This window comes from Rhinopithecus roxellana, chromosome 17 (genome assembly GCF_007565055.1).
Source record: "Rhinopithecus roxellana isolate Shanxi Qingling chromosome 17, ASM756505v1, whole genome shotgun sequence".
NCBI lineage: Eukaryota > Metazoa > Chordata > Mammalia > Primates > Cercopithecidae > Rhinopithecus > Rhinopithecus roxellana.
In genome coordinates this window covers 22,742,874-22,767,909 of record NC_044565.1, presented here as the reverse complement: position 1 = coordinate 22,767,909, position 25,036 = coordinate 22,742,874, and the positions used below count along the sequence as shown (strand labels likewise).

At 40.9% G+C, this 25,036-nt stretch overlaps 1 protein-coding gene across 14 annotated transcripts in view; it reads left to right on the top strand.

Moving 5' to 3' along the window:
• The window catches only part of AAK1 (AP2 associated kinase 1), a 182,025-nt gene that overhangs the window by 154,583 nt on the left and 2,406 nt on the right, over positions 1-25,036 (top strand). For 4 of the 14 annotated variants that reach the window (XM_030920851.1, XM_030920852.1, XM_030920849.1 and 1 more), the window contains 4 exons: positions 8,336-8,437; positions 10,523-10,624; positions 12,320-12,430; positions 14,713-14,823. The exons of 2 other annotated variants lie outside the window; for them this stretch is intronic. In XM_030920851.1, coding sequence (XP_030776711.1) covers positions 8,336-8,437; positions 10,523-10,624; positions 12,320-12,430; positions 14,713-14,823 — 426 coding nt within the window. Of the gene's footprint in view, positions 1-8,335; positions 8,438-10,522; positions 10,625-12,319; positions 12,431-14,712; positions 14,824-15,749; positions 17,485-25,036 lie in introns of those variants that run through there. 8 more of the 14 variants (XM_010367628.2, XM_030920862.1, XM_030920855.1 and 5 more) reach the window with 5 other exon arrangements.

The window sequence follows — 25,036 nt, the reverse complement described above, 5'->3', positions numbered from 1 at the left end:
TAACCATTTCTAAGTGTACAGTTCAGTGGCATTAAGTACATTCTTGTTGTTTTGCAGCCATCACTACCATCCATCCACCCACCTTTTTTCATCTTGCAAAACTGAAACTCTGTACCCATTAAACAACAACTCTCTATTTCCCCTTCTCCCCAGCCCCTGGCAACCGTCACTCTATTTTCTGTATCTATGAATTTGACTACTCTAGGAACCAAATATAAGTGGAATCATACAGTATTTGTCCTTTTGTGACTGGCTTATTTCACTTAGCATCATATCCTTAAGGTTCATTCATGTTGTAGCATATGTCAGAATTTTCTTCCCTTCTCAGGCTAAGTAATAGTCCATTGTATGTATATACCACATTTTCTTTCTCCTTTCATCTGTTAATCGACACTTGGATTGCTTCCATCTTTTGTCTTTTGTGAGTGACGCCGCTGTGAACATTGAGTGTACAAATATCACTTCCAGATCCTGCTTTCAATTCTCTTGGGTATATACCCGGAAATGGAATTGCTGGATCATATGCTAATTCTATTTTTAACTTTTTGAGGACCACTGTCTTCCATAGAGGCTGCATCATTTTACATCCCCACCAACAATGCACAAGGATTTGAGGAAACGATTTTTATAACAACTCTGCAGTACTGATCTCGGTTTTCCACAGACTAAGCAAGAAGGCAATCATTGCCCCATCAGCGCTGCTTCTTAGAATTAAAATCTTTTTTTCAAAAAGTGCCTCTTGGTTTATGGCACTTCATCATCTCTTGAGAAGTTAAGCAAGAGAAGCTGTGTTTTCTCAGTGGTTTGTCATCAAGACGGGCATTCTCATAACTTTTGGCCTGGCATCTTCTTCATTTCCAGTTGCAGTCTCGTGATACTGAGAAGTCCAAGGTTGGTCATAATATGTGCTTTTACTCTGGAAAGCTTATCTTTCTGCAGATTTAAATCTCTAAAATGAACTTGGAATGGGGCATGATGTTTGACTTTTGCTTCCAACTTGTAGATGTCACAAATGCTTTCTCAATGCTGAGAACTCTTAAGAGTGACTAGACTTCATTTTATTTCTTTTTTAGGGTGACTAGAGTTTTAGAACATCATCTCTCATCATGAAACTTCAGGGCTTACACCCCAGTCAGACAGAACATAGATTTCCAAAGCCACAAGGCTGGAGCAGCTGTGTCCTCTTTTTTGGTGGGGCTTGTATTCGGCCCTTCCACGTCTGTCCGTTCAGCCTGTTGTACTCCTCCTGGTCATATTCTTAACTAGAGTCAGAATGGGCCTTGAGCAAGCCCTTGGTTTTATTAGCCTGTATAAGTAGATACCTGTCCTCTTTTTTTTTTTTTGAGACGAAGTCTCGCTGTGTCGCCCAGGCTGGAGTGCAGTGGCGATCTTAGCTCACTGCAACCTCCGCCTCCTGGCTTCAAGCGATTCTCCTGCCTCAGCCCCCCGAGTAGCTTGGATTACAGGCGTGTGCCACCACGCCTGGCTAGTTTTTGTATTTTTCATAGAGATTGTGTTTCACCATGCTGGCCAGGCTGGTCTCGAACTCCTGACCTCAAGTAATCCACCTACCTCAGTGTCCCAAAGTGCTGGGATTACAGGGGTGAGCCCCCAGCCAGCATCTCTTTTGATATTTTAAGAGAGGGACTGGACATGGTGGCTCACTCCTGTAATCCCAGCACTTTGGGAGGCTGAGATAGGTGGATCACTTGAGGCCAGGAGTGTGAGACAAGACTGGGTAACATACAGGGACCCCATATTTTCAAAAAAAAGAAAAAGTTTTAAGTTAGCCAGGCATAGTGGCATGCATCTGTAGTTCCAGTTACTTGGAGGCTGAGGTAGGAGTGCTGGGATTACAAGCGTGAGCCACTCCGCCTGGCCATTTTATTTTCATTTTGTCAATAAGAGAACTTCAATCTAGAGAGAGTAAGAGATTTGCCCAAAGTACTACACAAACTTAGTGCAGAACAGGTCTCCTGTTCTTAGTACCTTGTCTACCTCTCTGTTAGACCGTCCTGCCTCATCCCCACCTTTCACTTTATTCTAACAGTTCTGCTTATTCTGTTCTCACCCAAGGCACTTGAGTAAAATATGGAGCTTGACCCATATTCGCTACCGTAATCACAGGCACCTCTGGCCTAGTGACCCCCTAGCCCATCTAGTCCTCTTACTTAAAAGAGACGTTAATCCCCTTTTATGTACCAAACGCTTTATTTATACACACGCATTCATTCTGATAAATACACCCTTTTAATCCCAACAACACTTTAAAGTAGTTCATAATCTGTTTACAGCTGAGAAAATTGCTTAGAAAAATCAGGCAACTTAAGTTCAGGCTCTTTTACTCTTTATTTTTTGGGATTTTGCAGGCCCCAACTAAAATTCCAAAAATGTATAGTATCACAATAAAAGGTAAAAATAAATCAATAAAATGATACTCTCTATCTTTTTTTATAACTTCCACTTATATTCTAGATTTAGGGGATACGTGTGCATGTTTGTTACCTGGATACATAGCATATGATGCTGAGGTTTGGGGTGCAACTGAGCCCATCACCCAGGTACTGAACATAGTACCTGATAGTTATTCAACCCTTGTTCACCTCCCTCAGACACCCACACGCGCGCGCACTTGCACACACACACGTTTAGAGTCTGGAGTCAGTTCTAAAAATATCAGAGTAAGCCTAAAAACTAATGCAAAACTTGGCCAAGCGTGGTGGCTCACACCTGTAATTCCAGCACTTTGGATCACCTGAGGTCAGGAGTTTGAGACCAGCCTGGCCAACATGGCGAAACCCATCTCTAATAAAAATTTAAAAAATTAGCTGGGCGTGGTGGCAGGCGCCTGTAATCCCAGCTACTTGGGAGGCTGAGACAGGAGAATTGCTTGAACCCAGGAAGCGGGGGTTGCAGTGAGCCGAGATTGCGCCATTGCACTCCAGCCTGGGCAACAAGAGCGAAACTCCATCTCAAAAACAAAACAAACCAAACAAACAAAACTAATGCAAAACTGGACCATTTTCTTCTCTTCAGAATTGTCCACTGCTTTTCACAAACATTTCTTAGGAAGATTAAATCATTTCTAAAATACAATTTATAAATAATTTGGGGGTTTCATTGGTCTGTCCCCTTAAATAATTGAGAATAACAGTGTCAGTCTTTGTACATTTCAGGTATGAACTGTCCCAGAAGAATAGCTTTTGCCTTTGCATCCAAAGAAGCTACTTCTCATAACTCATGGGGAAAAAAGATCTTTGTTCATTAGACAGCACTAAGTCACAATATGCTGATGTGAAGTTTGATGGTTTTGGATCTTAAGAAACACTTCTACAGTTTCCTGCATTCAGCACTCTCTTCTCTGTGCTGTACTTCTCCATGCCTCATCACAATACTTGGCTTCAGTGTGTTTCTATTAAGCTGTAAGAGAAAGGACAGAATTTATAAAACAAAGGACATCAGGGCCAGCCCTTGATGCAGATGGAAGGCCTCCAGGCTCCATGAGTTATAGACTGTCAGCATCCTATAGCCTTTCTTGCGCCTCCCATTATATCCTTTTCTCAAGTTCTTCATTTACAATGGCCAGAAATGACCAGTAATAGCTTTAGATGTGACCTCTTCTAAGAGTCCTTTCGTTTTTAAGCAATCAAAACTTTAGTTAAACCAGAAGAATTAATCTCTAGTGTGGTCAAATATCTGAGCCTTAGAATCAGCTAGCTAGCTCTCTTGCCTACTTGCGAGATCTTTGGCAAGCTACCTTAACTTTCTGGAGCTGGTTTCCTCATTCATAAATGAGAAGGCTGAATGACATAAGATATGAGGTTCTTTCCAGTGCTAACCTGTCTGATAACATTACCATTGTCCCTGGGGCCATGTCTGTGTGAAGACTCATATTCCTTTATTGATGGAGATAGGCAGACCCCTAGACAGCTACAGAGAGAACTTCAAAGACGAGTCCAGGCTCTACCATGTCTATTCTGTGACTTTGGGCAAGTCACACATTCTCATGGTCTCTGATCTTCATTGTGTTAAACTGTATTAGTATTCCCAAACCCGGGGTTTTTGAATAATGAATGAAACTATTCGATATTAAGCTCTACAAATGTAAGTGATGTCCATCATTGTGATGGCACCTGAAGGCCCACTGAGTCACTGGGAACCTTCCCTCTCTGTGAGAATCCTGGGAGTCCAAGCAGCTTTTTGCACAGCTGTCTGTCCACCTTACATAGATGTGGCCTGTGCTCTCACTCCCAGCTTTGTACCTGGTATTGTTCTGTCTGCAGCTCCTCCCTCCGACATTTCTTGTATTTGCGTATTCCCAAGCAGCCGTGACCATACAAGTTATCTATGTGAATAGCCTGTTACTTTGAGGTTTGGTCAGAAAACAAGCCTCCCTAAATTAGGCAGTTTACACCATTCTGTCTCGCCACACAACACGTGTACACTCATGTACTTCTTTACCCTCCCACATGCTTTTTGCTCATGACTTATAAAAATATTAGATTCTTGAGCCAGGTTCAGTGGCTTATACCTGTAATGTCAGCAACTCAGGAGGCTGAGACAGGAGGATTAACTCAGGCCAGGAGCTCAAGACTGTCCTGGGCAGCATAGCGAGACCCCATCTCTAATAAAATGAAAAATAAAAAAAATTAGGCGAGCATGGTGGTACATGCCTGTAGCCCTAGCTTCTCAGAAGGCTGTGGCAGGAGAATCTTTTGAGCCCAGGAGTTCGAGGCTGCAGTGAGCTGTGATCGTTCCATAGCACTTCAGCCCGGGTGACAGAGCACTATCCTCCTATCTCTTTAAAAAAAAGAAAAAGGAAAAAAAAAAAAAAAAAAAAAAGAAAGAAAGGCTGGGCTCAATGACTTCAGTGACTCACACCTGTAATCCCAGCACTTTCGGAGGCCAGGGTGGGTGGATCACCTGAGGTCAGGAGTTCGAGACCAGCCTGGCCATCATAGTGAAACCCTATCTCTGCTAAAAATACAAAAATTAGCTGAGTGTGGTGGTGCACACTTGTAATCCCAGTTACTGGAGACTGAGGCAGGAGAATCGCTTGAACATGGGAGGGGGAGGTTGCAGTGAGCCGAAATTGTGCCATTGCACTCCAGCCTGGGTGACAAGAGTGAAACTCCATCTCAGAAAAAAAGAAAAGAAAAGAGGGAGATTCTTCTTCAATTCCTGTTCTTTCCACCTCCCCAGTCAAGCCAAAAGGCATAGATGTGGCAAGGCATCTGAGGGGAAACCAAGAACTGGGATACAAAGGTTTGTAAGACCCTTCCCTGCCTTCAGTCATGTTTAAGGGCTGCAAGAGAATTGAGTGCAGGATGCTCCAGAAGATTCCTGATGCGGCAGGAAGGTGGGGAAAAGCTTAAGAGGAGATGGTATTGAGTGACAAGTAGAAAAAAGTAGGGGGAGGCATCTTCATTTTACAGATGAGGAGATAATGTCAGAAGGTTAAGGAACTGTGCCAGAGTCACAACATGTCACCAGAGAAGCTAGAATTCAGAATCTGAAAGAATGCTAGCCTGAAGTTTTGTACCAAGATAAACTGCTGTATGAAAGACAAGCAAGTAATTTTGGGTCATTACTTTTTATCCATTGCTTTCCAAGATTGCAAATATGTAAGTGCTAAGTTAAAGGAAGCAAATAATTTCATTTTTTTAAGTGACAGTTTTTTGAGGAGAGAGGAATGAAGCAAAAACTAGTGTTTGGAACAATGCAAAGTTAGACTTTTTAGGAAAACCATCTTATTTTTACCAGTATGCTGAAAATTATTAGAGATATTTTTCACATCTTATAATGTCATATACAGTGTAAGGTTAATGCTAATATAATTATACTTGTGTACTTGGTTAGTGCCCTGTGAGGGTTTTTTCCTGCAACTGAAAAGCTTCCTTTTTTCTTCCTTCCTTTTTTTGTTTTTATGTATTTATTATTTTATTTTATTTTTTTGAGACAGAGTCTCACTCTATCACCCAGGCTGGAGTGCAATGGCACAATCTTGGCTCACTGCAGCCTCCGCCTCCTGAGTTCAAGCAATTCTTCTGCCTCAGCCTCCTGAGTAGCTGGGACTTCAGGTGTGTGCCACCATGCCTGGCTAATTTTTGTATTTTTAGTAGAGGCAGGGTTTCGCCATGTTGGTCAGGCTGGGACTATAGGCATGCACTACCACACCCGGCTAATTTTTGTATTTTAAGTAGAGACGTGGATTTCCCCATGTTGGCCAGGCTGGTCTCGAACTCCTGTCCTCAGGTGATCCATCCACCTCGGCCTCCCAAAGTGCTGGGATTACAGGCGTGAGCCACTGCGCCCAGCTGTCCTTCCATTTTTTAAAAATATAAACGAGGTATAAGTGAGAAATGTAGCTTATTGTCATTTAATTCAAAGTTACCTATATTCCATAGACTCCAGAGATGGTGAATTGGCTTTGCATATAAGTCTTTTTCTGCAGTGTGTTAATTATACTAAAGCAAATTATCTTGCCAAGATTCTGAAATCCATCCTTTTGTTTGACCTGTGTAGTTACACATCACCTAAATCGAAGATCACCTAAAATTTGGTTCCTGTTTTTCCATGAATATCAACTTATTTCTTGCTTATCTCAATTCCCAAATGGCCTAGAAGAATACAGATTTGTTACAATGTTATATACATGTTCTTGGACTTTAAGTCACTTCTTTTTCTCAAACAAACATTTTAATTTTGGTTATCTTAATGACATTTCCATGGTTTAAAAGAACATTGTTGACATGCCTTTAATTGGGCAAGTTACAGAATTTATGTGATCTAAGTCTCCTCTTAACAGGAAATATGAGCTCTAAATTCCCTTCGTCCTGTAAGATTCTATGATTCATTATTTTGTTTCGAGTTAATGCTTTACCTTTAATAGCTTAAAGGTAAATAGAGGGTTCTTGATGGATCAGGGCTAAAAGAATCATTTTAAGTTACCAGGTGTGACAAGTCTGGTGGCTCTGGCATCCTTTAATTTCTTGGCCAGAAGACATCAAGAGTAATCCATTTTCGGGCTTAAGTGAATGTTGTGAGATTTGACCATGGAATAATATGACTGCCAGCATGTCACAGGTGCGCAGTTGGCAGACAATAAATGATCGTTGAAGTCAACTTAGGTGTGGTTGAATTGATTATCTTGGTGAGTTATAAACTGTTCCTAAATAAAGTCCCCCCCCAACCCCCCAAAAGAGAGAGAGATTCAAAACTAAGCCCAGGAAGGAAAATGAACGTACAAATATTTATATGCAGATGTTTATGGCAGCTTTATTTTTACTGGCTTAAAAACTGGAAACAACCAAATGTTTATCAGTTGGTGAATAGATCAACAAAATGTGGTACAGCCATACGATGGAACAGGACTCAGCAGAAAAACAGAGCAAACTATTGATATTTGCTACCACACAGATGAATTTCCTCTCAAAGGCATTATGCCACAGGAAGGAAACCACACTCAAAAGACTACATACTCTATGGTTCCACTTACTGGAAATTCTTTAAAAGGCAAAGCTGTAGGGACAGAAAGCAGATCTGTAAAATGTTACCAAGGTCTGTGGCAAGAGGAAGGCACTGACTGTAAAGGGGTATGAAGGAATTTTCTCAGGTTTTGGAAATGTTCTGTATCATTTCAGTGGTAATGATATGAATGTATACATTTGTCCAAACTAACCACGTTGTACACTTAAAATGGGTGACTTTTATTTTATGCAAATTACACCTCAAATAAAAACAAGCAGACACACCCAGGGCAGCATCTTGAATGCCTTACAAAGTGACTACTTCACTTGAGGAAGTAATCTTTTTTTTTTTTTTTTTTTTTTTTTTTTTTTTTTTTTTTTTTTTTTTTTTTTTGAGGCAGAGTCTCACTCTGTCGCCAGGGCTGGAGTGCAGTGGCCGGATCTCAGCTCACTCCGCCTCCCGGGTTTACCGCCATTCTCCTGCCTCAGCCTCCCGAGTAGCTGGGACTACAGGCGCCCGCCACCTCGCCCAGCTAGTTTTTTGTATTTTTTAGTAGAGACGGGATTTCACCGTGTTAGCCAGGATGGTCTTGATCTCCTGACCTCGTGATCCGCCCGTCTTGGCCTCCCAAAGTGCTGGGATTACAGGCTTGAGCCACCGTGCCTGGCCAGGAAGTAATCATTTTTAAACTTCCAATTTTGAAAGCCTGTTGTTAACAAGATATTAATAGCATTAATTTTTATGGTGAATCTATACCAAATATTGACCCCCCTAAAATGTGTTTGCATAGAGAATAGTGAATGATCCGCTGGCTTTAATATCTCATTACATTTTTGCTTTCTTTTTGTCTCTCTGCCCAACGTAGAAAAACTAATTGAGGGACTCAAATCTCCTGACACTTCTCTTCTGCTCCCTGACCTCTTGCCTATGACAGATCCTTTTGGTAGCACTTCCGATGCTGTAATTGGTAAAGTCATCATCTCTGTTTCTTCAGTCATGCATGATATGTGTGCCTGTTTCAAGAATGACAAGTACCTAGTTAACCAGTCCCCGGGGAGTAGCCCTGCCACCCCAGAAGCCAAAGCTATTTAATGTCACTTGTATCACTCCAAATGAAGTGTTTTCCCTGCGTTTCAGGGGTACAGCTCTATTTTTTGCCTTTCTTGATATCTTGAGATTTCTAAAGTAGATCTCTTATGAATGAGGAGGAATGTGAAAAGTTTCACATTTAGTTAGAAAAACTTCAAAAAGTTGGCCGGGCGCGGTGGCTCAAGCCTGTAATCCCAGCACTTTGGGAGGCCGAGACGGGCGGATCACGAGGTCAGGAGATCGAGACCATCCTGGCTAACACGGTGAAACCCCGTCTCTACTAAAAAATACAAAAAAATTAGCCGGGCGAGGTGGCGGGCGCCTGTAGTCCCAGCTACTCGGGAGGCTGAGGCAGGAGAATGGCGTGAACCCGGGAGGCGGAGCTTGCAGTGAGCTGAGATCCGGCCACTGCACTCCAGCCTAGGCGGCAGAGCAAGACTCCGTCTCAAAAAAAAAAAAAAAAGAAAAACTTCAAAAAGTTGGTTTCTAACTAGACTTTACCTTTGCTGAACTTAATGAAATTTAGCAGATTCTTCTTCTTTTTTTTATTTTTTTATTTATTTAATTTTTTTGAGACAGAGTTTCTCTCTTGTTGCCCAGGCTGGAGTGCAGTGGCATGATCTCGGCTCACCGCAACCTCTGCCTTCCAGGTTCAAGCGATTCTCCTGCCTCAGCCTCCCGAGTAGCTGGGATTACAGGCTTGCACCACCACGCCCGGCTACTTTTTATATTTTTAATAGAGACAGGGTTTCTCCTTGTTGGTCAGGCTGGTCTCAAACTCCCGACCTCAGGTGATCCACCCACCTCAGCCTCCCAAAGTGCTGGGATTACAGGGGTGAGCCACCATGCCCAGCCCAGATTCTTCTTTAGAAGGCCCATGTACATCCAGCTGCAGTGGGACCAGCCTGGGAAACATAGGAAGACCCTATCTCTACAAAAAAAAAAATTGTTAATTAGCCAGGTTTGGGGGCACACACCTGTGCTACCAGCTCTTTGGGAGGCTGAGACAGAAGATCGCTTTGAACCAGGGGGTTTGAGGCTGCAGTGAGCCCTGATCATGCCACTGCCCACCAGCTTGGGTGACAGAGACCCATCTTAACAAAATTTTAAAAATTTTATAAGGTCCATGTATATACCAAGTATCAGTAACTGAGAAAACATTTTGCCCACTGGTTAAGCCCCATAAATAGAATCCAGGGCAGGGGCTTGGTCTGCTTCCTGTCTCACATTTCCCTGTGTTCCAACAGCAAGGCAGGCAAAATTTGCAAAATGTTCAAGGCCCTTGTACTTCAGGAGGGTCCAATCATGAGACACCTAATAATGCCTTTGGGCAGAAAGTCCTAGAACTCAGAAGTGCCATGACCTTGCATAGAGGTAGGCCTGCAGCTGAGGGGTGTCACATGGTGTAAAAGGCCTCCCAGCTACATCCTGGGATGGGGTTTGAGATGGATTAATGGCCTTCACATGGCACGGAGGATATTTGCCCCCAGGTTTATCCCTTAATAGAAGCGAAATTACCAGAAAAAGTTAAGGTGCCTTTCAACCCATCTCTCCTGACATGGAAGAGGTTTGCTGAGCGGCTTATATTCCGAATTTGTTTATGAGAACCCATCATCAGTGAGACTGGCCGCAGTGTTTGACCTTGCACACGCATGCTCAGTGAAGCCGAGACATTCAGAGCAGCAGAAATAAAGGAACTTACTGTTCTTTCCACCTTGCCTGAGACTGGCATTTTAGAGACCTGTTAAAAGAAAGCCTTCACACGGCTGGGTGCTGTGGCTCACGCTTGTGACCCCAGGACTTTGGGAGGCCAAGGTGGGAGAGATCGTTTGAGCTCAGGAGCGAGACACCATCTCAAAAAATGAGAATTTAAAAAAAGAAGAAAGCTTCACAGAATTTCCTAAAGAACCTTCTGACTCCCTTTCCCTTACCCTTTCCTCTTCTTAATGCTCTGTTACGAAAGAAAAAGCTGATGTTGCTGTTGAGAGTCTCATCCCAGGACTGGAGCCCCCAGTTCCCCAGCGCCTCCCATCTCAAACGGAATCTGTGACCTCGAATCGCACAGGTCAGTCAGGGGTCTCTGCAGCTGCAGGGACTGGTCGGTGCGGTGAACCTCTGAGCCAGTCTTTTCACGTGACTTGGTCGATCCCGGGCTTCTTTTGCAGCCCAGGTAGTTCCTCGTGAAATGGACACTCTGAATTGTTACAGCCCCAGCTTCTGGATGTTGAGGGATATATTTCCTTGCTAAAGAACTGAGTACTTTTTGGAGCCATGTTCTCTGTGGAGTAATCTCTGGGCTTTCTCTGGTTACAGTATTTCTTTATTCAAGATTCTTTTCACTGGTGGCGGGATCCCTCTATGTCCTTAATTAAAGAATTCCACCGAGCTGTAAGGACACCCTTAACCCTCCAGATTGCTGTGCATCTTTCCAGTCTACCAATGTCAGTGATGGCCATGGAGCTCATCTTCTATATATTGATGTTCTGTTCCCAGCATAGTGCTTTAATCTTGTATAGGTAATTTGCTGTTAAATTGTAGGCAAAGTTGAAGTCTTCCCTAGGTCAAATATTGCTTGTACCCTAATTTCAAAATTCAGTCTTAACAGTCTTAATAGAATTTCTTAACTGCCCACAAATACAGATTTGGTAACCCTTTTTTTTTTTTTTTTTTTTTTTTCCGGTCCATAATTCCCTTGATAAAAGTATCTGGTTTTCAAACTTGGATAGAAACAATTAGAAGCCTAGGAAACGTGTGGATAAATTCATGCAGGTGAAAAAAAAAATACCTCCAAAGGCAATATGATTTATTTTCCTTGTCCTCATTTGAATGTTTTCTCCTAGAAAACTTTCTCAGAAAACAATCCCTGTGTTAAAATGCTTAAACTCAGGCCGGGTGTGGTGGCTGACACCTGTAATCCCAGCGCTTTGGGAGACTGAGGTGGGCAGATCACCTGAGGTCGGGAGTTTGAGACCAGCCTGACCAACATGGAGAAACCCCATCTCCACTAAAAATACAAAATTAGCCGGGTGTGGTGGCGCATGCCTGTAATCCCAGCTACTCGAGAGGCTGAGGCAGGAGAATCACTTGAACCCAGAGGCAGAGGTTGCAGTGAGCCAAGATCGCCCCACTGCACTCCAGCCTGGACGACAGAGCCAGACTGCATCTCAAAAAAAAAAAAACTTTGAGTTTTTGTCTTGGTTTTCTGAAATCAAAATCATGTTCAAAAGGCCAATTTCAATGTAAAGAATACTAGTAAGAAGTATTGTGGGTGGGAACCTGGTTGAGTTCTAGAAGGTACTGTTTAATCTTGTCGCATTCTGCTAATAATAAGCCAGAGGCAACCCTCTCCTAATCAGTTTGGATACTTCGTCCTATGATAACTTCTTTCAGTGAGTGTTTAGGGAAACTTTAAGTGAAAGTCTAATTGTAAAGTTTTTTCTCCCAAATGGCATTCACTAAGAACTGAGGCGCTAAAGTTAACTCAGCATCCAAATCACAGACCTGTTTAACCAGCAACCTCTGAGCAAAAAATTATCTTCTATTTCTATATTAATGTTAAGAGGAATCTAGAAAGACATGTTTCTATAGATGAAAATCCAGAAGGCTTCACAGATTTCTTTTAGTTTTCTTTCTCCCACTTTGGCTTGTATGTGTAATGTGTAAATGCAATAACTTAAAGGCTAAAATCTAATCTCATGATATTGTTGTGTGTGCCACTTAATGCCATCACTGACCTGGGATGCTGTTAATCTGGACTCAGATTCTCTCACCGGGGAAGATTCCCTGCTTGATTGTTCTCTGCTCTCTAACCCTACTACTGACCTTCTGGAAGAGTTTGCCCCCACAGCAATCTCTGCTCCAGTCCATAAAGGTAAATGCTTTCTTCTTCTCAGGCCCACATGTGTCCTTAGAGGGGAAAGAACTAAACAACTTTTGAGAGTTTTTCTTATCAAAAGTCTTTACTAGTAAAGTTTTAAAACTACCTCCTTATATGGAAAACTTGAGTTTGTACTTCTACATATTGTGTTATAATACCTCTCAGTGAGAATATTTACTAAGACTTAGACAATAGGCCAGGTGTGGTAGCTCAGGCCTGCAATCCCAGCACTTTGGGAGGCTGAGGTGGGAGGATCACTTGAGCCCAGGAATTTGAGACCGGCCTGGACAACATACGGAGTCTCAGTCTCTACAAAAAAATTTTTTAATTAGCCAGCCATGGCAGCATGCACCGATGGTACCAGCTTCTCGGGAGGCTGAGGTGGGATGATTGCTTGAGGCCAGGAGGGCAAAGCTGCAGTGAGCCATGATTATACCACTGCACTCCAGCCTGGGCAGCAGAGCAAGACTCTGTCTTAAAAAAAAAAAAAAAAAAGATAGCAGACAGGTACTAAAAATAAATAAAATTAAATCTAAAAAAAGACCTAGACAACCGATTGGTGAAAGTATTGCTTTCTGGCGAGAACATAGGATGCAGATATTCCATGTTACCTTTAAGAGCTAGGTACCTTTGCAATCAATTCTAGTAGATGGTTGAAGTGACTGTCTACTGTCTGCCTATAATGATCAATATGATGCTTGTTAGCCTTAGAATGTAAAATAGTTTTATCATATCTGATTCAAAGTTATTGCATAGTGATGACTGCAATAAAGAAATAAGCATCTTTCCTCAAAAGTCAGTCCTGTAAGTTTGAACTTGTAGAAGTTCACCTTCAAGTAATGATTGGTTACTGGATTTCTCTTTCTAATCTACCATTTTCATTTTTTAGTCTTGGGTTAATAGTGGTCTGAAATCCTGCTGGACAGAGGTAGCTTGAATCAGATTCTATTCAATGAGTAGTTTGTGACAGTGTCAGGCTCAATGCCTGGTTTACTTTGTTACTGAACTTTCTGTGATTGGGTAGGGAAAATAGTCTTCTGGAAAGAGAAAATGCATAGAAAAGGAAGAGCTTAAGTCCCTTCAGGAGAAAATTCAAGAAGGAAGACTCCCCAGGATGACTAAAAATAATCACCCCTGTGGTTTGCAATGGTAATAGCTGAGTTTTTGTTTTTACCCCGATAACATTAAAATGATTATGTTTTTATAGATTATGTAGAGGGAAGTTACCTATTTAGACAGTGATGTCTGGCAGGAGTGTGTCAGCAGCAATGTAGAATTACAGAGAAGCATCATTTGCAAAATAGGTGCTCAGGCCGGGCGCGGTGGCTCAAGCCTGTAATCCCAGCACTTTGGGAGGCCGAGACGGGTGGATCACGAGGTCAGGAGATCGAGACCATCCTGGCTAACACGGTGAAACCCCGTCTCTACTTAAAAAAAAAAAACAAAAAAAACTAGCCGGGCGACGAGGCGGGCGCCTGTAGTCCCAGCTACTCGGGAGGCTGAGGCAGGAGAATGGCGTGAACCCGGGAGGCGGAGCTTGCAGTGAGCTGAGATCCGGCCACTGCACTCCAGCCTGGGTGGCAGAACAAGACTCCGTCTCAAAAAAAAAAAAAAAAAATAGGTGCTCAGCTAGCACTTGCTTGCGGGTAGGATAGCTTTAATTAGAATGGAGAAGACTATTCTAACAAACCTTCTACTTGAGGCCTCGGTACGTGTAATCTTGTGCCTCAACATTCCCTAAGGCGTCTGAGTTGTTTCAATGTCTTTTTTTCCCCAGTCACAGTGCAGTGAGTCCTTCCAGCAGTATTTTGTTTGCCTTGTATACAGTGGTTACTTCTTAGAGAGCCACCAATTCTCTTCATCCTCCCCCCCCGGCTCCCGCTGCCATCCCGGTTTTGAGTTTTTCAAATATTGTTAGGCCTCTGTTCCCCCAGTGAAGACAAGTGACTTATTCCTATGCCTTTGTGGATTAGTGACATTGAAGAGATACCTGACAATAATTATAATTAATGCCTTATAAATATTATAATTCTTCCAAGAACGCTTCTCCCTAATCATTTATAAAAGTCTTAACATGACCAACTCTAAAGCATTTTTTTCTGTATCTCTATATTTTCCAGTTTTGCTACTTTTATTTCAACTCAGAAAGATGAGTACTTTCACCTTTGGAAATAACAGGGCTGTACAGTTGAGATCTTTGTGCCTCTTTCGCATTCTCTCATTTGCTAATCTCTACCTCTGTTGTTTCTGCTTGTGTACTTGCATTCTGTATTAAGCTGCAGAAGATAGTAATCTCATCTCAGGTTTTGATGTCCCTGAGGGCTCGGACAAGGTGGCTGAAGATGAGTTTGACCCTATTCCTGTATTGATAACCAAAAACCCACAAGGTAAGAAAAAGGATGGGGAAAAGAGAAGAGCTTGGCCTCAGTTCTCTTCAAAATAGTCATGCACCTAATCTGCAAGGGGGAAGAAAAGCATCAACATTTAATGAAGGACATTGGAAGTAATGAGAATCATTGTAGGCTGGACCAGTACAGATAGATAGAGATAGGTATCTTTAAAGTTTGACCATGGTGTTTATTTAGAGAGAAGTATTTAACAGTTGGCCAAAAGTTAGTTTTTACCATGAAGCCAAAAGCAAAATGATCTTCAGTCAGTGGAAACCTGAAGGTATATATCAAAAGCACATCACATTTTTTATCATGATTAGAATAATCCGTAATACATATTTTTCCCAAAGAGATTAACAGCTGTGTTTTGGTATCATTCACATCTTTCTGACATTCATGGAGCATCCTTTTTCAACTTTGATGGATGAAAATCATTTGAACATGCCATAAAACACTAAATTGCCATAGGACCATCTATTTATTTTTTAAAGCATGTTCTTATTGCAGTATCTTAATAACTAGTTTCTCCCCAAAGCAAAAATTATTGATTTTTACTTTATCAAAGGGAGATGGCTTGATATTATCAGGAAGTTGGTATATAGCCAGCAATTCTCAACCCAAAAAAAAGTATTGATTTGAAAATACTTTTGCAAGGACTCTTTGCAAGATGTCCTGCCTAAACTGTGGTGTGCACAGAGTGCCTGAGCTTCTGGTGGGAGGTGGTGGACAGCTAATGTATGTGTTTCAAAATCAACATGTAAGGGTTTGCAAATGTAAAATACTGCTTCTCTAGGGTTTGATTTTTTTGTTTTTTGTTTTGGTTTGGTTTTGGTTTTGGTTTGGTTTTTCTTCTTTGCTTGCTCTGCACATCTAAACCTTAACCCTCTATGTTTTGTACTGAATTCCTATCTCTCCACTTCCAGGTGGGCACTCTAGAAACAGCAGTGGGAGCTCTGAGTCCAGTCTTCCCAACCTAGCCAGGTCTTTACTGCTGGTGGATCAGCTCATAGACCTGTAGCCGTGACCCAGTAGCAGATGCAGTTCTGTAACCTTCATACCGTAAAATACATTTTCATTACGGAGTTATGAAAAAAATGATTTTTTTAAAAAAAAATGTGCAAATAAGGGGCCCTCCAGCCCTTTTCTCCTACCCCTTGCCTTCTCCTGTAGAAATGATAAGGAAAGAAAATCACTTTGGCCCTCCAGATATTCCTTGGCCAGTTCCTCCTTGTTAGTTTGCTGTGTTTTCTCATTACCCTTCTTCAATAGCATTATCTTAAATCAAGCGCTAGATGCCATGAGCTTCACCTCTGCTGGAATCGACTCCACCAAAAGCTTAACTGTAACTGAAACTAGTGAATTGACACTTTTGTCTCGTTCTTGCTAGGAATGGCCTCCCAAATCAATTCTCCCAACCCCTGTCTCCTTTGGCCAGATGCTGATGAATGTATTTCCCTGTTTTTGCTTTTTATCCTGATGCATTATCATGAGGACATGGCTACTTCAGTTGGTCTTAACTCTAGGCATGAGCCTGGAGATGGGTGTGTGGTTTAAGAAAGGGTAAAACTTACTGACTGGTAGTATACATTTGAGAAGAGAAATTGAGCCCAGCTCTAGCCAACCAACTTTGACCTTGTTTGATCATAGACTTAGCCAAGGGATTTTACACCCCATGCAACCTGCCCAGCATTCGTCCAGCTTTCTGGCTTCCATTGAACCATGATTTCTCAGATCTGGAGACGTGACTGCAAGTACTTGAGATCCTTGGATAAAATGTGTACGTTATAAAAATCCCAAGTATTGCCATTCCTTTTCATGTTAACTGTTCCAAGTGGGATCTCAGAATTAGACCAAAACAAGACAGTGGTGGTAATATGATACCTTTTATTAGAAGACTTTTCACTGGGGCGGGGGTGGGGGGAGGATGGGGAGGGGAAGGAATTGTAGCAGAAACAGATGTATTTTTCTTGTGATTTTTATTTTGAATCAAATATTGTAAATTGTGTATAAATGAAGATGCTGAAGAGTTCTGTTTCCACTTGGCATTTCAAGTCTGATATCAGGTGTCTGTACAGGGTTTTGATCTCTTCCCCTTGTATAACTACACAACAATCCTACAGTGTAACATATGGAATCATTTTGAATAGACTTGTGTGTTGCTATAAGCTTTCAGCAGGTCCTCTGTCTCTAGAATAAGCATGTTGTTTATTTTCAGATAATCAGAAATAAGTGTGCTGACAAACTGGACACAATCTGGGTGTGCCCAGCTTACCTTTCTTTCTGATGTTTAAATTGAAGGCTGCAGCCAATGGAATATGTTCAGTTGGTTTTCCTTGGCTTCCTAGATTAAAAAAAAAATTATAAAACAAAGCATAGTTCTTTATTAACTTTAGGATATTGTTCATAAAATAAATAAAGGCCCTGCACTAACATGACAACATGCCTCATGGTCACCCTCTGTATTATCACTTACTCACCACTTACTCATTAAAGTGTATTTTATTTCCTTATGTGGAAAGCACTTTTATAACATCACCCTTTTGAAAAGAAGTGGGCACAGAGAGCCCCACTCTTGTTCTCTTCCTCTAGTGCCATTGTCCATCATCAAAAGGGAAACTCTCAGTTAATCAGATTTGTACAAATAAAATTCCAAGTCCATTTGCTTGTTTTGCTATCTAGTACTTTTGTTTCTTCTTCCTCATGTTTGCACTTTAAGGGGGAAAAACGTTTAACAGCAACAACAGTCTATAAAACACTGCATTCTGGAGGGCAAGGTTTGACCCTAGGAATGTGCGAGCAGCCTTTGAAAGGCATTGGAGGAAAAGTCTGAATCTTGCAGCCTTCCTTCTGTCTCTGAATACTTCCCGTGCTGGCTGAAACAAGATGAGCTAGGTAAAGGCCTCTAGATGAATAACAGATCATTTCTAAAACTGAGAGAGGCACAAGCTTCCTGCCGAGGATTAAAAAGCAAAAGATATCCACGAAGGGCTCTCTGTGGTTGGATAGCAGTGAAAATAGGACTTGGTTTACCCCTTTATGGACAGGAAAATTGCTGCAGGTCAGAATTGTATTCTCTTTCCTGGACATAGAAAGAATGTATAAATTAATGAAGGAAATGTTTATTTTTAAATAAGAATAATGTTTGAGTTCTATGTTTTCATATTTGATTTTTTTCATATATACATGTTAAAAATATAATGAAATATCTAGTTTCTCAATTTAATTGAAACTATGAATAATACAGTTTAGAAATTAGGTATCTCTAAATTGTTCTTTTCATGCATTACCCATGATTACATTGAGATATATTATCTAGGCCGGGCGTAGTGGCTCAAGCCTGTAATTCCAGCACTTTGGGAGGCTGAGACGGGCGGATCACGAGGTCAGGAGACGAGGTCAGGAGATCGAGACCATCCTGGCTAACACGGTGAAACCCCATCTCTACTAAAAAATACAAAAAACTAGCCGGGCGAGGTGGCAGGCGCCTGTAGTCCCAGCTACTCTGGAGGCTGAGGCAGGAGAATGGCGTAAACCCAGGAGGCGAAGCTTGCAGTGAGCTGAGATCCCCCCACTGCACTCCAGCCAGGGCGACAGAGCGAGACTCCGTCTCAAAAAAAAAAAAAAAAGAGAGAGAGAGAGAGATACTATCTAGTCATTTGGCTCAGTAAAGCTTAATGGAGGCAGTTAATGAAAATGAGCAGACTAGAAGCCAGAGATGGTAGTAGAAGCCTGAGGGAGATAATGACAAGAAATCGTCTTGGGCTTATTTAGAGTAAGGCCTCCTCAAAGGGGAGAACTATTTTTCTGTTAAGGAACACATATGAGTGCTTTGGTAAATGTAGCCTTCCTTGGTTTAGAGCATCATCCCTGAGCTAAAAGAGTTTATTTGAGTTGAGCATAGTGGCCTAGTACCTGTGGAATCACAGCCTGAGCTACAAAGGGACCTTTGAGACCATCCTCTAGTCCACCATCCTCTTCATTTTACAGGTGTGGGACCTGAGCTGGATTGAACAGGGTCGGGGGAGAAGAGGCCTGGGCAGGACAGGCCACCTGGGATCTCATCCTGGCCCTTGCCAGCCACTGGCTCAGTGACTTTCAGCAGGCACTTCACCTCTCAGAGCTGCTGTTCCTTAGAGTTATACAATAGGTTTGGACTAGATGGTCTTTAAGATTATAGAAGTATAGGGACCTAAGTATATATTATTATGTTTAGAAGGGCTATGAAGGATTTATATAATCCTGATGTTCTTCAGTTATCTTCTGTAGTTCCTGCTATTATGGTAGCAGTGTTTACATTTTAAAGAATTATAATGGGCTTTTACTAACTTGCTTTCTCTTGATTATCTGAATAGAAGCCTAAATCATAGTCTTAGAGCTATTTTCCTTTTTAAGTATTACAGAAACACATGCGTCCACACACACCTACCTATTCTAATAAAATGGTCTCAGAAGATTTCTTTTTAAATGTATAATCAGGGATCTACCAGTTTAAAACGGGCAAATACTATAAGCATATGTTTCTGGTTTGCTTTTATTCCAGCTATGTAAGAGGAATAACTATAGCAGAAAACATCACAAATTGATTTTTCCCTTTACAACATTCAAATGAGTCCCAATGTTTTCGAAAATACATACCTCAGAGGAGATGAGGCTTAAGTGGACACTTCTAAGTATGATTATAATTGTTATAATTAATGATTTCTTTAGCAGACATATCAGAATTTTGACATCTAATTAAGTGTTGTTCCCTTCAATGTCATCTAGTTTTACTTAAGAAGTTAATACTTATTCTAGTGATGCTGCCATCCTTAAAGTTATTTTTGAAACTCCTCTCCTTAGAAATAATATCAAGGGAGGTAATGAGGTGTAAGAAAATCAGTTATATTATTTAATTAGTATAACTTTGAGAAAGCATCTGAAAGTGTATTCTTTCTTTATCTACCTTTTCTACTACTCTTGGTTCTGAGTAACATTTAACCATTTCCGGAAAGCAAATTCCACCCTGTAAGATGAAGAATGGTTACTGTTGAAGACAGTAGAAAAGAGTAATCCACAAAAAATTCTCAGGACCTTATAGTAGAAAGTGAACATGATTAAGACTTAATTTCTTTAATTTTCTGAATAAGGAAACTTCTCTGATTCCCTAGTCTTTAGAATGGTTTAAAAAATGGAAAGATATGGGTATTAAAACGCCTCTGAAAGAAGTTGTCACTTTGTTCAGTGCTATTTGATATTGGACTTTACTTTTCCTGAATTAGAATTACAGAACTTGGATTGCTAATACTTGTGGAAAAACAAACCCAAGAAACGAACCTACTTTTCTCAAGATGTAATATTTGTTTTGTTATTAATACTTTTGTTTGTTTTGAATACTTATTTCCTACTCTGCTGACAGATAATTGATCAACCAATATAACCTTCCCCAGGTCAGGAACAGTTCTGCCTTCAGCAGTGCTATGGGAATGAAGGGATCTCTGGGGCTGACAGCCTGTGATGTGGAGGGATCTGCACTCAGCTGAATAAATACATGCTATAGATACCTGGGGTCAAAATACAGTCTCTCTTGATAAGATTTTTCTGTGATTTCCCAGAGTCCTTAACCTTCGCAGTCTGTAAGATTATCAGGCTCCTATAGCCACCAACTTTGAGCTTTGGGATGAAAATGACAGGATTGCCCAGTGTGCCGGGTTAAGCAAATTAGAGGCTGCCTGGCAGAACAGAAAAACCATCACATGAATATTTAGAATGGAATCTTTCCTGAAACACTCCAGATACTGCAAAGCTATCTTTTCTTCCTCTCTAAAGGCTATAATTTTATCAACACAAAGTCAGCCTTTTCTTTTTCCACACTAGTAATGTTTCTGAAGTTGCACATGCTTAGGTTTCTTAAATCAGAATGAGTCCCAGAAAATCTATAACAAGAAAACTCTTTTGCTTCTCCCAGATTTCCTTTCATTAATATGGGATAGGGAGGCTCCTTGGGTAATGCTAACCTATGCAAAGAGTTACCAAATGGTGGTAGTTGCTAGAATGAAAGACACTTTCTTGGTTCACACTTTCATATAGTGTCCTGAATTTACTCTTTTCCTGTGAGTATTCTACTCTGCCCTGTTGCACTCTCCTTTGTCATGTGGATGTGTATTTATCATAAGTCTTTAACCCGTCCTTCCCAAGACGACAAAGCAGACAGTTGTACATGAAGATGCACAGTAAAAATGTGAAATTTGAACATTGCTGCACAAGTATTGTATAAAAAAAAGTCTGTAAAGAAATTTCTTATATAAACATACAGGGAAAATAAAGACTTTTATCTGTTCAAATGGGAGCATGATATTTAGAGATGTAAATAAAATAAGTTGCTCTTTTCCTGAGCTGAAAACCCACTTTTTTGCAGAAAAGATTTAATCACAGTATTGAGTGACAATAAGTACCTGGGCACAGGGAAAGTATAGCTACACGCTGAGGACGTATTAATGAATCATGGCTACCCGAGAGAATAAAACCCCTGTGGTCAAGGAGAATAAGACGCCTGCCAGCCTATGCTTGATATGTCCAGACACAGGGTTGTAAAATGGAGCACAGGTTTGCAGCCTCCTCCTCTAACTTAATCCCTAATATACCCAGGCCAACTTAATTAAACATTTTGTGTTGGCAAGATTAATTTTATCCCCAATGAGAAAGCTCACTCATTTAATTGCCTCGTTGGCCTGAGAGGCACAGCTGGCCATTTTTGGCTTCCATCAGGTCCCTCGTGTCCCAGTCGTGGGTTTTAATGCAGCTACCCAATATATGGTGGAACCAAATGCTTAATTTTATTATGTGAGCTAGAAGGTCATGGTATTTATTAGTTTGATGTACGTCTCTTGATTTCCCTAGTTTGGTTCTGAGATTTTACGTTTCAATTGCTGCTGCATTTCCAAGTTCTTGTGAAGGGATAGTTTGCTTTCTCTTTACTAACAATATATGAGAAGGCTTCTTCTCAATACTCCAAGTCTTCACTTTCTGTTTTTGGCAAGAATTATATCTTTGATACTCCCTGTAACTGTTATTTCAGATTTTGGTATGAGGAAAAGTAAACTTCTGGTTGTGCATGATGTATTTCATTAAGGAATATCCAGCCTGACATTTAAGTCTTCAGATTTTGATTCTGTAGGGAGCATTCTGATGACCTTCAGTATGTCAATCAGATGGAATTTCCAGGGGAAACCCATCCTAAATGATTCAGCACTTTGGGTTGCTTTGGAAGTGAATAGGGAGCTGGTGAGGATAGTTGCCAAGTCATCAGGTATTTTAGGAACTCCTTCTCTTCCCTGAAGCATGTGAGTTCTTGCTGAAATCTACATAATTTGGAGCCTCAAAATAGACTAATATGGACTAACCCATATTGAACGTGTCAACATCCCTAACCTGGCACACAGTCCTACATCGGAGCAAGAAAAAGAAGTGTGTTTTGACTTCTTGCTTAATTTTATGTGTGAAACCAAAATAAAAAGAGGCATGACCCAGTTTGAGGGAATTATAACAAAACCCTACCTTAGGCTCCATGATAAGTAAGACCCTGTATAGACTATGAAGCCAGGCCCTGGGCTTTATTTAGCCCCTGAGGTACAACAGGCAGTGTTTACCGAGCTCTGTGGCCACAGGGTATCTGCTGTGACATGCCATTGGTTACCAAAGGAACTGGGCCAAGGCATGTGGTTAGGTTAGTATAAATCCTTCAATGCTAGTAGAGAGACTGCTTCAAACACATTTTCTTGTTGGCACAATGCTACCTTCATATAAAGGAACTGTTCACCCTGAAAACACATTTTCTCTGTAAGAACACATTCACGTACTCAAAGACTTTGATCTGCCAACAAGATTTAATGGTTACCTTCTGTTTCTATTTGGAATTTCTCCTTCTCTTGACTACCTTGTTTCTGGTGCTACCACCACCAGAATTCCTTAAGGGAATGTGGAGGTCTGGATTTCCCCCATATTCTCTGGCATTTCTTTGCCCTTCAGAGTTCCAGGCTCGGAGAGTTGCAAAGTGTGATTGCTGTCCACCTCGGCCACACCATGCCTCCTCTAACAAGAATAGAAAGGTTAAGGGACTTGGCCTTCTCAGGAGAACCCTTTTAAGTGTACGTCTACATTCCTGCAAAGCCTCTTGATGCTGAAAGAAAGATAGGAAATAGCTCTCGTCCTTGTTTTGAAGGACAGGAGACTAATTTTCCCTTCAAACTTGATATTCTGGTGTTTTTGTGACTGATTTTGTAAATTATTCAAAGTTGTTGGAATTTTAAGTCTGATTTTCCTATTACTCATCATGAAGGTCATAGAATACGCTCAGAGTTGGAAGGTTTTCCAAGTGGGTTCTTGACCAAAAACCCACTTTTTAACAAATAATTTTGATGGGTTAGACATGTTCTTCCATCCTCTCCAACTCTGGATATGGGCACACACACACCCCTTGGTACTTCCCAGTTCTCAAAACATAATCTCACACTGCAGGCATCTAAAGTGCCCCTGGTTCAATAGATAGCTGCTTTTTGCCAGTCTCTGTGCACAAATTGTTTTGACTGAATTCAGTTTAAATTTCCAAAAAACACTGATTCTGTTCAAACTAATGTTCATTGGATTATTGACCTGTATGATGCCAGAGTTGGTCGTTGGCTTGACTAAGTTTTCCATTTTTTTTTTCCTAAGAGATATTTTGCTCTCCTGCAGAACAAGCTTAATAACATTAACTTTCAAGGTAGTTTTGGAAGATGAGAAATTGTGCTTTTGTTTTGGCAACTGAAAACTTTGTCCAACGGATACTACGTGAGGAAGGTGGTTCAAGGAGTTTTAGGGCCCTCTTGTCCTTCTTTAAGGCTCTGCAAACCTTATTTTGGAAAACTTCTTTTTCTCCCTTTTATTTGAATTTCCTCCCAGAAATTATCATCTTGGTATCACTAAGACAAATCTAGTATCAATATACTTGCCTGAGAAACTAGGATTATGTCTGTCCACATAAATTGCAAGGGAGAAGGTATTCTGTTTATTTCCTGCTGATGCTTTCATATCACCATGTAACTGCACATATTAAAATTATAATGCAAGGAAAAATTTATTCTCTTCAAAATCTTATTCTTCAAATACTATTCAGAAAGCCATTTGGCAGCAGTACAGACTTTAACTTAACGCTCCAATCTGGAATTCACTGAATGCATTCAAACTGTTAGAAAGGAAAATAAAAATGGAGGACAAACACATTTTTGTTTTGTTTCTGAAAACAATATTTAAGGTCAGAACTGTTTAAAAAGAAGCACTGCTAAAAAGTTATAGGATTCAGAGAAACATAGTATTTTTGTACAGTATCTTATAAAATGTTCAGACCTCTCTCTACATTCTCTTTACAATGTAATGTCTCTTAAGTGACTGGTTTCCCAATAAACTGATTTTAATGCCTCTTCTCCTGTGGTCTGTGTGCTTAATTCAAGCAGAAACTTTAGCAGGGGATAATTTTTGGCAGAAATTTCTGCTAGCTAATGGTTTGCATAGGAGGGGAAAGGGTCAGTATGGGAAGGGGATCATTGAGTTCCATCTCTACAGAGGTTCTGGGTCATCTATGGCTCCAAATCATTGTATCTAATATTCTTATCCTGGTGGGCTGGGCAACTCCAGTAGTATCTCTTTACTGAGCCCATGGTGAAATGATACCTTTACCCCCAACCACCTTTTCTCTGGATTCTTCTTGCTTAGTTACATATGCCTTTTTCCTGCCCTCTTGCTAACATGTGCCCAATGACATACTCCTAACCTGCTAATATTTCTTGGAAGGTAAGCTCTCTTGCATTCTGATAATTGTCTATTTGATTTTAAAAGCCAGAGCACCCTGAGGCACCTCTACCTAGATAGAAATAGACTAGTATATTGGAGTTTGCTAATGCTTCTGTAATGACCCATGCATTTTACTCTTTCTGCTTAAATAACTTTATGACAGATTCATTTAAGCAGAGGAGATCTTTATGAACTTAGAAGACTGAAAACAAAATTCTGGGGCAACTCCAACTGAAGGTGATTTATTTGGTCTGATTTTGATGCTGTATGCTCCCCTCAGAAGGTACCTTCAGTATTAATATTTGGGGCACTCTTGTGCTCTTTGAGTAGTGCTTATGATGTAAGTCATCAAGTAAACTTGCATTTATCAAGCAGCCACATTCTGCTTCTTTTCAGAGTTTGTCCC